The 16,972-nt window shown below is 51.8% G+C and overlaps 1 protein-coding gene across 1 annotated transcript in view; it reads right to left on the bottom strand.

Moving 5' to 3' along the window:
• Positions 1-16,972, bottom strand: part of sptbn5 (spectrin, beta, non-erythrocytic 5) — a 781,023-nt gene that overhangs the window by 324,687 nt on the left and 439,364 nt on the right. The window contains 3 exon segments of the mRNA XM_086003837.1: positions 15,186-15,390; positions 15,791-15,987; positions 16,586-16,798. Of these exon segments, the coding sequence (XP_085859963.1) occupies positions 15,186-15,390; positions 15,791-15,987; positions 16,586-16,798 (615 nt within the window).

The following is a 16,972-nucleotide window of genomic DNA, read 5'->3' as shown; positions in this document are numbered from 1 at the left end:
TCTCAGTCCCACTGTACCCCTACTCTCAGTCCCACTGTACCCCTACTCTCAGTCCCACTGTACGCCTACACTCAGTCCCACTATACCGCTACTCTCAGTCCCACTGTACCCCTACTCTCAGTCCGAGTGTACCCCTACTCTCAGTCCCACTGTACCCCTACTCTCAGTCCCACAGTATCCCTACTCTCAGTCCCAGTGTACCCCTACTCTCAGTCCCAGTGTACCCCGACTCCCAGTCCCAGTGTACCCCTACTCCCAGTCCCAGTGTACCCCTACTCTCAGTCGCAGTGTACCCCTACTCTCAGTCCCAGTGTACCCCTACTCCCAGTCCCAGTGTACCCCTACTCCCAGTCCCAGTGTACCCCTACTCTCAGTCCCAGTGTACCCCTACTCTCAGTCCCACTGTACCCCTACTCTCAGTCCCAGTGTGCCCCTACTCTCAGTCCCAGTGTACCCCTACTCTCAGTCCCAGTGTACCCCTACTCTCAGACCCAGTGTACCCCTACTCCCAGTCTCACTCTACCCCTACTCTCAGTCCCAGTGTACCCCTACTCTCAGTCCCACTGTACCCCTGCTCTCAGTCCCAGTGTATCCCTACTCCCAATCCCAGTGTACCCCTACTCTCAGTCCCAGTGTACCCCTACTCTCAGTTCCAGTGTACCCGTACTCTCAGTCCCAGTGTACCCCTACTCTCAGTCTCACTGTACCCCTACTCTCAGTCCCACTGTACCCCGACTCTCAGTCCCAGTGTACCCCTACTCCCAGTCCCACTGTACCCCTACTCTCAGTCCCAGTGTACCCCTACTCCCAGTCCCAGTGTACCCCTACTCTCAGTCCCAGTGTACCCCTACTCTCAGTCCCAGTGTACCCGTACTCTCAGTCCCAGTGTACCCCTACTCCCAGTCCCAGTGTACCCCTACTCTCAGTCCCACTGTACCCCTACTCTCAGTCCCAATGTACCACTACTCTCAGTCCCAGTGTACCCATACTCTCAGTCCCACTGTACCCCTACTCTCAGTCCCACTGTACCCCTACTCTCAGGCCCACTGTACCCCTACTCCCAGTCCCAGTGTACCCCTATTCTCAGTCCCAGTGTACCCCTACTCTCAGACCCAGTGTACCTCTACTCTCAGTCCCAGTGTACCCCTACTCTCAGTCCCAGTGTACCCCTACTCTCAGTCCCAGTGTACCCCTACTCTCAGTCCCAGTTTACCCCTACTCTCAGTCCCAGTGTACCCCTACTCTCAGTCCCAGTGTACCCCTACTCTCAGTCCCAGTGTGACCCTACTCTCAGTCCCACTGTGCCCCTATCTCAGTCCCGGTGTGCCCCTACTCTCAGTCCCACTCTACCCCTACTCTCAGTCCCACTCTACCCCTACTCTCAGTCCCACTCTACCCCTACTCTCAGTCCCAGTGCACCCCTACACTCAGTCCCACTCTACCCCTACTCTCAGTCTCGGTGTACCACTACTCTCCGTCCCACTGTATCCCTACTGTCAGTCCCAGTGTACCCCTACTCTCAGTCCCACTGTACCCCTACTCTCAGTCCCACTGTGCCCCTACTCTCAGTCCCACTGTACCCCTACTCTCAGTCCCACTGTACCCCTACTCTCAGTCCCACTGTACCCCTACTCTCAGTCCCAGTGTGCCCCTACTCTCAGTCCCAGTGTGCCCCTACTCTCAGTCCCAGTGTACCCCTACTCTCAGTCCCAGTGCACCCCTACTCTCAGTCCCAGTGTACCCCTACTCTCAGTCCCAGTGTACCCCTACTCTCAGTCCCACTGTACCCCTACTCTCAGTCCCACTGTACCCCTACTCTCAGTCCCACTGTACCCCTACTCTCAGTCCCACTGTACCCCTACTCTCAGTCCCACTGTACCCCTACTCTCAGTCCCGGTGTACCCCTACTCTCAGCCCCACTGTACCCCTACTCTCAGTCCCAGTGTACCCCTACTCCCAGTCCCAGTGTACACCTACTCTCAGTCCCAGTGTGCCCCTACTCTCAGTCCCAGTGTACCCCTACTCTCAGTCCCAGTGTACCCCTACTCCCAGTCTCACTCTACCCCTACTCCCAGTCTCACTCTACCCCTACTCTCAGTCCCAGTGTACCCCTACTCTCAGTCCCACTGTACCCCTACTCTCAGTCCCAGTGTATCCCTACTCCCAATCCCAGTGTACCCCTACTCTCAGTCCCAGTGTACCCCTACTCTCAGTTCCAGTGTACCCGTACTCTCAGTCCCAGTGTACCCCTAATCTCAGTCTCACTGTACCCCTACTCTCAGTCCCACTGTACCCCTACTCTCAGTCCCAGTGTACCCCTACTCCCAGCCCCACTGTACCCCTACTCTCAGTCCCAGTGTACCCCTACTCCCAGTCCCAGTGTACCCCTACTCTCAGTCCCAGTGTACCCCTACTCTCAGTCCCAGTGTACCCGTACTCTCAGTCCCAGTGTACCCCTACTCCCAGTCCCAGTGTACCCCTACTCTCAGTCCCACTGTACCCCTACTCTCAGTCCCAGTGTACCACTACTCTCAGTCCCAGTGTACCCATACTCTCAGTCCCACTGTACCCCTACTCTCAGTCCCACTGTACCCCTACTCTCAGGCCCACTGTACCCCTACTCCCAGTCCCAGTGTACCCCTATTCTCAGTCCCAGTGTACCCCTACTCTCAGACCCAGTGTACCTCTACTCTCAGTCCCAGTGTACCCCTACTCTCAGTCCCAGTGTACCCCTACTCTCAGTCCCAGTGTACCCCTACTCTCAGTCCCAGTTTACCCCTACTCTCAGTCCCAGTGTACCCCTACTCTCAGTCCCAGTGTGACCCTACTCTCAGTCCCACTGTGCCCCTATCTCAGTCCCGGTGTGCCCCTACTCTCAGTCCCACTCTACCCCTACTCTCAGTCCCACTCTACCCCTACTCTCAGTCCCACTCTACCCCTACTCTCAGTCCCAGTGCACCCCTACTCTCAGTCCCACTCTACCCCTACTCTCAGTCTCGGTGTACCACTACTCTCCGTCCCACTGTATCCCTACTGTCAGTCCCAGTGTACCCCTACTCTCAGTCCCACTGTACCCCTACTCTCAGTCCCACTGTACCCCCTACTCTCAGTCCCACTGTACCCCTACTCTCAGTCCCACTGTACCCCTACTCTCAGTCCCACTGTACCCCTACTCTCAGTCCCACTGTACCCCTACTCTCAGTCCCAGTGTGCCCCTACTCTCAGTCCCAGTGTGCCCCTACTCTCAGTCCCAGTGTACCCCTACTCTCAGTCCCAGTGTACCCCTACTCTCAGTCCCAGTGTACCCCTACTCTCAGTCCCAGTGTACCCCTACTCTCAGTCCCAGTGTACCCCTACTCTCAGTCCCAGTGTGCCCCTACTCTTAGTCCCAGTGTACCCCTACTCTCAGTCCCACTGTACCCCTACTCTCAGTCCCAGTGTACCCCTACTCTCAGTCCCAGTGTACCCCTACTCTCAGTCCCACTGTACCCCGACTCTCAGTCCCACTGTACCCCTACTCTCAGTCCCACTGTACCCCTACTCTCAGTCCCACTGTACCCCTACTCTCAGTCCCACTGTACCGCTACTCTCAGTCCCACTGTACCCCTACTCTCAGTCCCGGTGTACCCCTACTCTCAGCCCCACTGTACCCCTACTCTCAGTCCCAGTGTACCCCTACTCCCAGTCCCAGTGTACCCCTACTCCAAGTCCCAGTGTACCCCTACTCTCAGTCCCAGTGTACCCCTACTCCCAGTCCCAGTGTACCCCTATTCTCAGTCCCAGTGTACCCCTACTCTCAGTCCCGGTGTACCCCTACTCTCAGTCCCAGTGTACCCCTACTCCCAGTCCCAGTGTACCCCTACTCTCAGTCCCACTGTACCCCTACTCTCAGTCCCAGTGTACCACTACTCTCAGTCCCAGTGTACCCATACTCTCAGTCCCACTGTACCCCTACTCTCAGTCCCACTGTACCCCTACTCTCAGGCCCACTGTACCCCTACTCCCAGTCCCAGTGTACCCCTATTCTCAGTCCCAGTGTACCCCTACTCTCAGACCCAGTGTACCTCTACTCTCAGTCCCAGTGTACCCCTACTCTCAGTCCCAGTGTACCCCTACTCTCAGTCCCAGTGTACCCCTACTCTCAGTCCCAGTTTACCCCTACTCTCAGTCCCAGTGTACCCCTACTCTCAGTCCCAGTGTGACCCTACTCTCAGTCCCACTGTGCCCCTATCTCAGTCCCGGTGTGCCCCTACTCTCAGTCCCACTCTACCCCTACTCTCAGTCCCACTCTACCCCTACTCTCAGTCCCACTCTACCCCTACTCTCAGTCCCAGTGCACCCCTACTCTCAGTCCCACTCTACCCCTACTCTCAGTCTCGGTGTACCACTACTCTCCGTCCCACTGTATCCCTACTGTCAGTCCCAGTGTACCCCTACTCTCAGTCCCACTGTACCCCTACTCTCAGTCCCACTGTACCCCCTACTCTCAGTCCCACTGTACCCCTACTCTCAGTCCCACTGTACCCCTACTCTCAGTCCCACTGTACCCCTACTCTCAGTCCCAGTGTGCCCCTACTCTCAGTCCCAGTGTGCCCCTACTCTCAGTCCCAGTGTACCCCTACTCTCAGTCCCAGTGTACCCCTACTCTCAGTCCCAGTGTACCCCTACTCTCAGTCCCAGTGTACCCCTACTCTCAGTCCCAGTGTACCCCTACTCTCAGTCCCAGTGTGCCCCTACTCTTAGTCCCAGTGTACCCCTACTCTCAGTCCCACTGTACCCCTACTCTCAGTCCCAGTGTACCCCTACTCTCAGTCCCAGTGTACCCCTACTCTCAGTCCCACTGTACCCCGACTCTCAGTCCCACTGTACCCCTACTCTCAGTCCCACTGTACCCCTACTCTCAGTCCCACTGTACCCCTACTCTCAGTCCCACTGTACCGCTACTCTCAGTCCCACTGTACCCCTACTCTCAGTCCCGGTGTACCCCTACTCTCAGCCCCACTGTACCCCTACTCTCAGTCCCAGTGTACCCCTACTCCCAGTCCCAGTGTACCCCTACTCCAAGTCCCAGTGTACCCCTACTCTCAGTCCCAGTGTACCCCTACTCCCAGTCCCAGTGTACCCCTATTCTCAGTCCCAGTGTACCCCTACTCTCAGTCCCGGTGTACCCCTACTCTCAGTCCCAGTGTACCCCTACTCTCAGTCCCGGTGTACCCCTACTCTCAGTCCCGGTGTACCCCTACTCTCAGTCCCGGTGTACCCCTACTCTATGTCCCAGTGTACCCCTACTCTCATTCCCAGTGTACCCCTACTCTCAGTCCCAGCTGGGGATCGGGGGGGATGGAGTATCGGCGGGGGGAGTTTGGCTGGGGATCTGGGGGGGATGGAGGATCGGGGCTGGCCGCTGGAGGATCGTGGCCAGCCTCTGGATCATTGGTGGGGTGGGCCTCATGGTGGGGATCGGAGACCTCATGAGGAGTCTTTGATCACGGGACGTGGATTAGGCAGGGACCCTGGATCCAGGAGGTAGGTGTAAAATCACTTACCTCCTGGGTGCAGCAGTGCCCGCCTCGCTTTAACTGCCAGGTTTCACGAATTGTGTGAAACCCGTCCTCAGGCAGTTAAACTCAAAATGGAAGTGGGCGGGTTGGAGGCGGGAATCACACTTTTAACAATTTAACTGCCCCCACGTTCCAAACCCACTCGTCTTTTTAGGGGAAAATTCCGGCCAGAGTGTCTTAAACGGCGTGCACTTAAACAGAGTGCTAAACTTGGGAATTTGGAGAGAGTGGGAATTCGGATCAGGGGGGGAAGGAGGTTCTGCTTTTTACCTCCAATACTTGGAGTGCTTTGTGTTACAAGTAAATATTTAATTTCAGCTACCTGGAACTTAAACTAGATCTAGTAATTAGTTAAAAACTAAATTCTAAGCTAAGTTAATTAAATACATAAACTTTAATTAACTAAATAAGTAAAACAAGGTTAGAGATGGCAGTGCAGGTGGTGTGCCGCAACTGCAGCATGTGGGAGTTTGTGGAGATCTTTGTGATCCCGGACAACCACGTTTGCAGTAAGTGTCTGCAACTCGAGGAAATTCAGCTCAGAGTTGTTGAGCTGGAGACATTGCGGGGCATCAGGGAGGGGCGGGGGGGAAAGAGTTATTGGGATACTTTGATCCAGGAGGCAGTCACACCCCTTAGATTAGGTAGTAGTGCAGGTCTGGTTAGTGGTCAGGGACAGGAGGATGTGACTGCAACTCAGGCAGGTAAGGGGACCCCAGGTGCAGTGCTGGAGGAGCCTCAGCCTTTGCCCTTATCCAACAGGTATGAGGTTCTTGCTGCCTATGTGGATGAGGGCAGATTCTGCAGGATGGATGAGCGAGCTGACCATGGCACCATGGTGCAGGAGGCTAATCAAGTGTGGGGGGGGGGGGGTGAAAAGGAATTCTGTTGTGGTAGGGGTCAGTATTGTCAGTATACTGTTCTCTGCAGCCGTGATCGAGAGTTCCAAAGGCTGTGTTGCCTGCCCGGTGCCAGGGTTAAAGACATCTCCACGCTGCTGGAGTAGAATTTGGAGTGGGAGGGGGAGGATCCAGTTGTTGTGGTTCACGTAGGAACCAACGACATAGGTAGAACTAGGAATGAGGTTCTGCTTAGAGTGTTTGAGGAGCTAGGGTCCAAATTAAAAAGCAGAACCTCAAAGGTAATAATCTCTGGTTTGTTACCTGAGCCATGTGCAAATTGGCACAGGGACAAGCAGATCAGAGAGTTAAATGCGTGGCTCAAAGAGTGGTGTGGGAGGAAGGGGTTTTGATTCATGGGGCACTGGTACTGGGGAAAGAGGGAGCTGTTCCGTTGTGATGGTCTCCACTTAAACCGGGCTGGGACCAGTGTCCTGACGAATCGAATAACTAGGGCTGTAGATAGGGCTTTAAACTAAAAAGCAGGGGGGGGGGTGCGGGTCAGGTGAGGGGAAATTTAGGGGGTAATATTCTGGCATGGATAGAGGATTGGCTATCTAACAGAAGGCAGAGAGTTGGGATAAATGGTTCATTCTCAGACTGGCAATCAGTAACTAGTGGTGTTCCGCAGGGGTCAGTGCTGGGTCCCCAACTCTTTACAATCTATATTAACGATTTGGAGGAGGGGACCGAGTGTAACATATCAAAGTTTGCAGATGATACTAAGATGGGAGGGAAAGTAGTGAGTGAGGAGGACATAAAAAACCTGCAAGGGGACATCGACAGGCTAAGTAAGTGGGCAGAGATTTGGCAGATGGAATACAATACTGGAAAGTGTGAGGTTATGCACTTTGGCAGGAAAAATCGTAGAGCAAGTTATTATCTTAATGGCAAGAAACTGGAAAGTACTGAAGTACAAAGGGATCTGGGGGTCCTGGTGCGCAAAACTCAAAAGGTTAGTATGCAGGTGCAGCAAGTGATTAAGAAGGCCAATGGAATGTTGGCTTTCATTGCTAGGGGGATAGAATATAAAAATAGGGAGGTATTGCTTCAGTTGTACAAGGTATTGGTGAGACCGCACCTGGAATACTGCGTACAGTTTTGGTGTCCATACTTAAGAAAGGACATACTTGCTCTCGAGTCAGTACAAAGAAGGTTCACTCGGTTAATCCCGGGGATGAGGGGATGGACATATGAGGAGAGGTTGAGTAGATTGGGACTCTACTCATTGGAGTTCAGAAGAATGAGAGGCGATCTTATTGAAACATATAAGATTGTGAAGGGGTTGGATCGGGTGGATGCGGGGAAGATGTTCCCGATGATGGGTGAAACTAGAACTAGGGGGCATAGTCTTAGAATAAGGGGCTGCTCTTTCAAAACTGAGATGAGGAGGAACTACTTCACTCAGAGGGTGGTAGGTCCATGGAATATGCTGTCCCAAAAAGCTGTAGAAGCTACGTCATTACATAAATTTAAAACAGAAATAGACAGTTTCCTAGAAGTAAAGGGAATTAAGGGTTACGGGGAGCGGGCAGGAATTTGGACATGAGTCTAGGTTCGGATCAGTCATGGCCCTGTGGGTAGCGGAGCGGGCCCAGGGGCCGTGTAGCCTGATCCTGCTCCTATTTCGTGTGTCTAATTCTGTTAGATTCAGGAGATGGTTCTGTGATAGTGCATTGGCGGTTAGGATCAGATCAGCCATGATCTTATTGAATGGCGGAGCAGGCTCGAGGGGCCGATTGGCCTACTCCTGCTCCTATTTCTTATGTTCTTATGTAAAAGTCAAGGCAATACAGCAGTGTAGTGATTTGGGCCAAGATAAGCGGAGTGTGTCAGGAAGGGGCAGTAATGGTAGCAGTGCAGCAGAGAATAAGGTCAAAGCAGGGAATTATGGTAAAAGGTTAAAACTAAAACCTGAATGCACGAAGCATTCGTAACAAGGTAGATGAATTAGTGGCACAAAGAGAGGTAAATGGGTTTGATCTAATAGCCATTACAGAGACATGGTTGCAAGGTGACCAGGGTTGGGAACTAAATATTCCTGGGTTCTTGACATATCAAAAAGACAGGCAGAGTGGAAAAGGAGGGTAGCCCCTGATAATAAAGGATGACATAAGGACAGTAGCGAGAAAGGATCTTGGCTCAGAAGGTCAAGAAGTAGAATCAGTACAGGTGGAGATAAGGAATAGCAAGTGGCAGAAAACAGTGGTTGGAGTAGTTTATAGCCCCCCCCCCCTAACAGCAGCTATACCGCTGGACAGAGTATTAATCAGGAAATAATAGGAGCTTGTAACAAAGGTAATACAATATTCATGGGGAACTTTAATCTGCATACAGACTGGACAAATCAAATTAGCAAAGGTAGTCTGGAGGACGAGTTCATGGAATGTATTCGAGATAGTTTCATAGAACAATACATCATGGAACCAACCAGGGAACAGGCTACTTTAGGTCTTGTATTGTGTAATGAGACAGGGTTAATTAGTAATCTCATAGTAAAGGATCCTCTAGGAAAGAGTGACCATAATACGAAAGAAGTTCACATTGAGTTTGAAAGTGACATTTTTAAGTCCAACACCAGAATCCTAAATTTAAACAATGCCAGTTACATAGGTATGAGGGGCGAGTTGGCTAAGGTAGATTGGGAAATTAGATTAAAAGGTATGATAGTAGATAAGCAGTGGCAATCGTTTAAAGATATATTCCAAAATTCTCAATATACATTCCATTGAGAAAAAAACACTCGACAGGAAAAGTGATCCATCCATGGCTAACTAAAGAAGTTGAGGATAGTATTAGATTAAAAGAAGAGGCTTATAATGTTGCAAAGAATAGTAGTAAGTCTGAGGATTGGGAGAGCTTTAGAAACCAGCAAAGGATGACCAAAAATTTGATAAAAAGGGAGAAAATAGAATGAGAGTAAATTAGCAAGAAATATAAAAACAGATGCAAGAGCTTCTACAAGTATGTAAAAAGGAAGCGAGTAGCAAAAGTAAGCATTGGTCCCTTAGAGGCTGAGACAAGAAAAATTATATTGGGGAACAAGGAAATGTCAGAGACTTTAAACAAATATTTTGTATCTGTCTTCACAGTAGAAGACACAAACAGTATACCAAAAATAGGGGGAACCAAGGGGCTAATGAGAGTGAGGAACTTAAAGTAATTAAGATCAGTAGAGAAAAAGTACTTGAGAAACTAATGGGACTAAAAGCCAACAAATTCCCTGGACCTAATGGCCTACATCCTAGGGTTCTAAAAGAGGTGGCTGTAGAGATAGTGGATGCATTGGTTGTGATCTTCCAAAATTCCCTAGATTCAGGAACGGTCCCAGCGGATTGGAAGGTAGCAAATATAACCCCATTATTTAAAAAGGAGGGAGAGAGAAAACGGGGAACTACAGGCCAGTTAGCCTGACATCAGTCATCGGAATATGCTGGAATCCATTAATAAGGAAGTGGTAACAGGGCACTTAGAAAATCATAATATGATTAGGCAGAGTCAACATGGTTTAAGAAAGGGAGATCGTGTTTGACAAATTTAATAGAGTTTTTTGAAGATGTAACTAGCAGAGTAGATAATGGGGAACCAGTGGAGGTAGTATATTTGGGTTTCCAAAAGACATTTGATTAGGTGCCACATAATAGGTTGTTAGCAAGATAACGGCACATGGGGTTGGGGGTAAAGGATTGGTTAACAAACAGAAAACAGAGTAGGGATAAACCGGTCATTTTCAGATTGGCAGGCTGTAACTAGTGGGGTGCCACAAGGATCAGTGCTTGGGTCTCAGCTATTTACAATCTATATTAATGACTGAGATGAAGGGACCGAGTGAAATGTATCCACATTTGCTGACGATACAAAGATAGGTAGAAAAGTAAGATGTGAGGAGGACGCAAAGGGCCTGCAAAGGGATATAGACAGATTAAGTGAGTGGGCAAGAGGGTGGCAGATGGAATATAATATGAAATGTGAAGTTATTCACTTTGACAGGAAGAATAGAAAAACATAATAGCCTAGAAATTGGGTATAGCCCCGCTTGAGGCGTTAGAACTGGCGATGCGCTAAGTTTATAGCCAGACGAGAGCTATCCGCGCCTGGGGCAATATTGGGTTGCATCGCCCCCAAAGGGGATTCAGGCGCTAAATCAGCCGTTGCACGGTGCTCTTAAGGCGCAAAAGGTCAGGCGCTACTCAATTTCGACGCGGACAGGCGCAGCGCAGGTGAACTCAATTACGGCAAAGCATGAGACCTGCAGGCGCCGGCCGGCTCTTAAAGGGGTGGGTCAGTCAGACTGAGCTTCAACACCCAACGCCCTGTAGGCCTCAGATTTGGCGCTCGCCCTTGTCTGGCGGTACAAAGTTCATCATTATGGAGAAGGTTAGGCAGAGAGCAGAGCGCTTCAGCACTGAGGCTCTGGACCACTTGGTGGCTGCAGTTGAACACCGTCGACAGGTGCTGTACCGGATAATGGCAAGAGGCCAAATCAGAAGGCTTACCGACGATCTTGGAGGGAGGTTGCTGTGAGGGTCAACTCCAGCAGCATGGCGACCAGGACCCCTGTTCAGTGCAGGAAGAAATTCAATGACCTCACACGGATCATTAGGGTGAGTGATGGTTTACCAAACTTGTGCTTCCCTCCATCTGCAGCTGACTTTGGGCACCCTGCTGCAATGATGCGCCACTGGTCATCTGTCAGTATGCACCCATGGCCCTTTCTGGGCAGACACATGGACAGATGTCTCAAGGCTTCATGTAAGGGCTCTTGCACAATGGGGGGCATGCGATGATGTCTCAAGGCCTCATGTAAGGGCTCTTGCACAATGGGGGGCATGCGAGGATGTCTCAAGGCCTCATGTAAGGGCTCTTGCACAATGGGGGGCATGCGATGATGTCTCAAGGCCTCATGTAAGGGCTCTTGCACAATGGGGGGCATGCGATGATGTCTCAAGGCCTCATGTAACAGAACCTCCCCTTCTTTCCCCTGCAGTCGAAGATGGCGCAGATTAGAAAAGAACAGCGTTGAACCGGTGGCGGACCTGCCCAAGTGGTCACTCTCACAGATCTGGAGGAGAGAGTGCACCAGAAAGTTGGAGGACGTCTGTCTCGTCCAGTGACCACTGCATCTGCCGACCCCATTATCGACAGCGAGGGTAAGACTCTCACCTTTTCCACCTGTTGCCTTCCACTTGGTCCCCCCGCCAGCATGCATCCTCAGTGTGCAGCCATGTCAGAGCCATGCCGCAATCTGGCATGCCTTTCAGCAAACCTGTCCTTTTGCTAAAGCCACTCTTCCACCTCCCACTTTCAGATGAAGCAGCACCAACTCGGGCTCAACGCGCTGAAGCTGGCAGTGCCAGTGCCACCGGAGGCGAGGACCAGGAGGAATCCGGACCAGCCATTGCAGAATCCGGGGAGCTGAGACATCTGCAGACTGGGGATAGTAGTCCCCTGGAGGGGAGAGGGGGTGGCTCTGAGGATGAACCAGTTGCCGGACCAAGCGGCATGGAGCAACGCAGGGGGGATAGGCAAGTTCGGCCACCGTCTCTCGGCAGGGCAAGGCAGGTCGTCATGACTGCTGCACAGAGTGCAGATGAGGTCCGGCGCCTGGCAGAGATGAGCAAACAGGCCCGGGTCAGACACACGGAGCTGATGGCTGTAGTGGAGAAGATGCCTGAGTCAATAGATTCATTGGCTAGGAGTATGTTGGACTTCGGGGCAACAATGGAGAGGACTCTGCAGGGCTTTGGCGCAACAATGGAGAGGTCTCTCCAGGTGTTCGGGGAAACAATGGACAGGTCTATCCAGGGCTTCGGGGCCACAATGCACAGGACTATCCAGGGCTTCGGCCCAACAATGGAGAGGACTGTCCACGGCTTTGAGTTGGCAATGGAAAGGACTGTTCAGGGCTTCGGACAATCCCTGGAAAGGTCTGTGCAGGGCTTGTCCGAGGCAGTGGAGCGGTCGGCTCCTGCCTTGTCCGAAGCCATGGGAAGAACTGTCCAGGCCTTCTCCGAAGCACTGGCACCTGGCACACAGGTCCTCACTGTTGCCACGCATTCACTTGCTGGGCTCCTCCACAGCCAGATTGACGCAACGCGATGTCTCACTGCAGCCACCCTCTCTGCATCAGATAGGATCACCCCGGGCCCTTCCACTCCCGTACAAGGCCAGGAATCCGTGGAGCCTGCGATTGTGGTGGATGAGCCGAGCCGCTCCCCTCAGATAGCCAGTGTATCGTCCGACCATGGTGCAGGTGTCCTCTCTCGGCAGGAGACCATTGCACATGCCAGCGCTGGGACACCTGCATTGCAGCTGCCACCACCTGCAGGCCACACTGCTCCCAGCCATGCTCAAAGCAAGCATCCCGCGTCCGCACCCTCCAAGCCCAGAGGTCGGCCAGGCCGTGCCTCAGGGGCTTCTGCGCTTCCAGACAGTCGGCAAGCGTCCCCCAGCCTTGAGGCCGCCACTGGGGTGCAATTACGTAGGAGCAGCAGGGCGGGAAGGGGCCGGGCGCGAACGAGAAGTCGTTTTCCCTCAAGGGGCCAGTTGTAGAGGGAGGTGCTGAGACGTTTGTTTGTCCAAATTCACGGACACCCTCACCTGCTGTTATAGGTGCAGATTTTTGTTGAGTTTTGCTGCTTTGCCGAACAGGTCACTTTTATTTTGGCAGTGATGGTTTCTGCTCACTTTATGTTGTTTAGCTGTAATGAAAGACTTTTGTGTCAATAAACAGAAGTTTAAATGTTGCTTGGTGCATGTGACTACTTTCAGTGATGCTGGCATGCAGAGGCCCTCAAACATCCAAAGTGCCCATGAGGTAAGACTCTCATCATTCCGCCACAGGGGTGTCGAGACGAGTCCAGAGGAGCCTCTGACGAATGGACCTTCCACTTTCAGCAGCCCTTCCATCTTCCTCCTCCTCCTCCTCCGCCTGCTCTTCCTCCTCCTCCTCCTCCTCATACTCCTCCTCCTCCGCCTGCTTCTGCAGGGTCCGAGGGAAGGTAATGAATGGACGCGTTCGCCTATAAAGGGCATCTGTCACTTGCCGGATGCAACAGCGGACTGCAGCCTGAGCGACAGTCGCATTGTCCCCAATGGCTGACTGAAAGGAGCCGTTGGCATAAAAATGGAGGCCTTCAGTCAGTGTAGCCATCACGGACAGAGAGGTTCTGCAGCGTTCACGTGGCTGCAGATCCTGACCAAGCAGGTGGCACAGATCAGTAACAATGTCCCTCCAGATTCGGAGCCTTCGCAAACACTGCTCCTCCGACATGTCAAGGCTCGTCACCTGCTGCCTAAAGACCCTCGCAGCCTCCCGTCGGATTGGCTGACCTCCATTGCCCCTCCTCCTTCTGGACAATCCCGGCCCTCTCTCCCGCCGTCTCTCTGCCCCTTCACAGTGTTGGGCGATGAGGCCATTGCCCTCCAAACAAGCTCCCATTCGGATGCCAGTTGGTCAAAAGGCTTTTAGGTGTAGTGCTGCAAGTGCTTCGGACAGGGTTGAAGGTCCCAAGTACTGTAAAGCTCAAATCCCAGAACTCCGCTCCACATTAGCTCGCCAACTCTCTCCAGCAGCGATCGCAATGAGTAGGCCAAGTGGCAGAAGATTCTGCACTAGAGCTGTCCCCTTTAAATGGCGCCGCCCTACTCCGAGAAGGGCCTGTTAGCCCTCCTTCGAACTGTCACTAATAGCACTGGGCGCTAAGGCTCCGGGCGCCACCCAATATGTGCTCAGGCGCTCCTAAAAGGCATTGCACACTGAAATTACGTCATGAGCCGTTTGCGCTCGCGGGCGCGCGCAAACACTTAGCGCAGGCGCTAAATGTATAGTCAATTTCTGAGTCGGCGCTATCCTCATAGCGCTCGCCCCAACATAGGGCTTCGCCCCAATTCTAGGTCTCTTTAGGCGCTCAGCGCCGGCGCTACCAACCCAATTTCCAGGCCAATCATTTTTAAATGGTGAGAAACTATTAAATGTTGGTGTTCAGAGAGATTTAGGTGTCCTCATTCAGGAAACACAAAGAGTTAGCATGCAGGTACAGCAAGCAATTAGGAAGGTAAATGGCATGTTGGCCTTTATTGTAAGGGGGTTGGAATACAAGAGTAAGGAAGTCTTGCTGCAATTGTACAGGGCCTTGATGAGACCACACCTGGAGTACTGTGCACAGTTTTGGTCTCTTAATCTAAGGAAGGATATACTTGCCTTGGAGGCGGTGCATCAAAGGTTCACGAGATTGATTCCTGCGATGAGAGGGCTGTCCTACAATGAAAGATTGTGTAGAATGGCCTATACTCACTGGAGTTTAGAAGAATGAAAGATGATCTCATTGAAACATATAAGATTCTGAAGGGGATTGACAGGGTAGATGCGGAGAGGTTGTTTCCCCTGGCGGGAAAGTCTAGAACTAGGGGGCATAGTCTCAGTAAAAGGGGTAGGCCATTTAAGCCTGAGATGAGGAGGAATTTCTTCACTCAGAGGGTTGTGAATCTTTGGAATTTTCTACCCGAAAGGGCTGCTGATGCTGAGTCTTTGAGTATATTCAAGGCTAAGACAGATAGATTTTTGGACTGCAGAGGAATCAAGGGATATGGGGATCGGGCAGGAAAGTGGAGTTGAGGTAGAAGATCAGCCATGATCTTATTGAAGCAGGCTCGAGAAGCCTTATGGCCTACTTCTGGTCCTAATTGTTATGTTCTTATGATTTGAACATGCTCCATTTTTTACCTCCACATCTTCCAGGTCTTGGCCATAGTCCTTGGAATCAGCCAGGCGCTGCTTGCTGGACAGCCACGTGGCCACTTCCTGCACCTCCCGTTCAAACCGATAGAGTTGGTATTGGTCCACCAGCTTCTTCCGTAGGGTTTCAGCCAACCGCAGGAGTGCCTCGTACTCGCTTTCCACATCCTGGAGCCGCTTCAAAATCGTGTGTCTGCAAGGAGATCGGAACAACCAGAAACCTGGTAAATATCACTACATTCACCATACAGGAGCCAGCCTGGTAAATATCACCAACGCTCACCGTACAGGAGCCAGCCTGGTAAATACCTCAGTAATCACTGTCACACTCGTATCTCAGTGCATGTTGTGCAGACTCTGAATCTGTCTCTACTGCCAGTCAAAGTTTCGAAACACCCATTGCCTCCCTCCCCTTGCCCACATCCAGTATCAAACCTCTCTTGCTCTCTTTCTATTTCAAGACGATGACAATGGTCAAAGCCCCTGTGAACTTTCCTTTATTGTCCTTCCTGAGGGCCAAATATGGCATCCTCTACCCATTTCCTGCCTGTTGTATTCCACTGCTGGTTTTGTGGAGAATCCCTGGGCTGTACCTGTCAGGGTGGCTCATGTTGGACAGATTATTCCCCATTTCCCTCAGTATGAACATCCTGGACTTGTAGCTGACCAGATCCAAGTCGATGTTTTCCAGCTTCCGGAGCAGCACCTGTGTGGATTCCTCGTCCTTCCCGTAGTCTGAGCTCTCCAGCTGTGGTCTCCTCTCCTGCATCCATAACTCAGCTTCCAACAGCTGCCAGTGAGCAAAGATCAACAGTGAGATTCAGACCATCACACAGCCCAGGCACATTTATTGCAAAGACTAGGCTGCAGCCTCAGTGACTTCTCTTGTCATACATGGCGGCTTTGACCTGATTGCTAAGTCCCCCTTCTCCTGTGACCTTCGCAGGTAGTGGAAGTGCTTAGTGGCCACCTTGGTTTATCAGTGTCTGGGTCACAGAGGCGGGTACACAGGCGGAGGCGAGAATAACAGGAAGAGCCAGTAAATATAGCAAGCAGCCTAAAGGGTGCAACACTGCCAAAGCCTTGGAGCAGGTCAGCTCTCTGTCGGGGTGGTGAGACGTGGAGGAATATAGTAAATCAGAAGGGCAGAGAACTGACTCGACCTCAGTCACGGTTACTGACTAGATTACTTGCTCATGGTTACTGATTAGATCACGCGGTCACAGTCACTGACCTGATCACAGATCATTGTTTGGTGACTAGATTACCTGGCTGGTGACTGACTCTCGGTCACTGACACGGTTGCTGGTCCTTTGGTTTGAGGCCTGTCATTTGGAAGATACCAAGGAGAGGGAATTAATTTCTCACTGACATAACCAAGCACCTACCTCAGAGAGGAAGACCTGTGCTGCGTGCACCTCTCTCAACAACTTGCTCCTCTTCTCTGCCTCCTCTTTCAGCGTCTCCACTGCATCCTTCAGCTCCCACAGTCGCTTTGAAATCTCTCGAGAGGCAAAGTGCCCGTCCTTCACAAGACTCTGACCCAGCTCCATTACAACTTCTATAAGGGAATCGTGGCTGCTGATCTCAGTCTCCAAAGCCTGCAGGTAGGAGAAAATCCAACAAGGGCTCTTGTTACTTCTTAAACAAGACTTTTTAAACGAGCAATCTAGGCCAAGGCTCAGAGTGCAGGACACCACCCAGGTGGAACAGGAAGAAAGAACTCCCATTTATATAGCGTAATTCACATCCTCAGGAATATTGTGGCAACAAGA

This window comes from Somniosus microcephalus, chromosome 12, assembly GCF_052327205.1.
Source record: "Somniosus microcephalus isolate GS21.2 chromosome 12, FLI_Smic_1.0, whole genome shotgun sequence".
In the NCBI taxonomy this organism is placed as follows: Eukaryota; Metazoa; Chordata; class Chondrichthyes; order Squaliformes; family Somniosidae; genus Somniosus; species Somniosus microcephalus.
The sequence above is the reverse complement of the archived record's forward strand: the minus strand, read 5'-3'. Positions and strand labels throughout refer to the sequence as shown.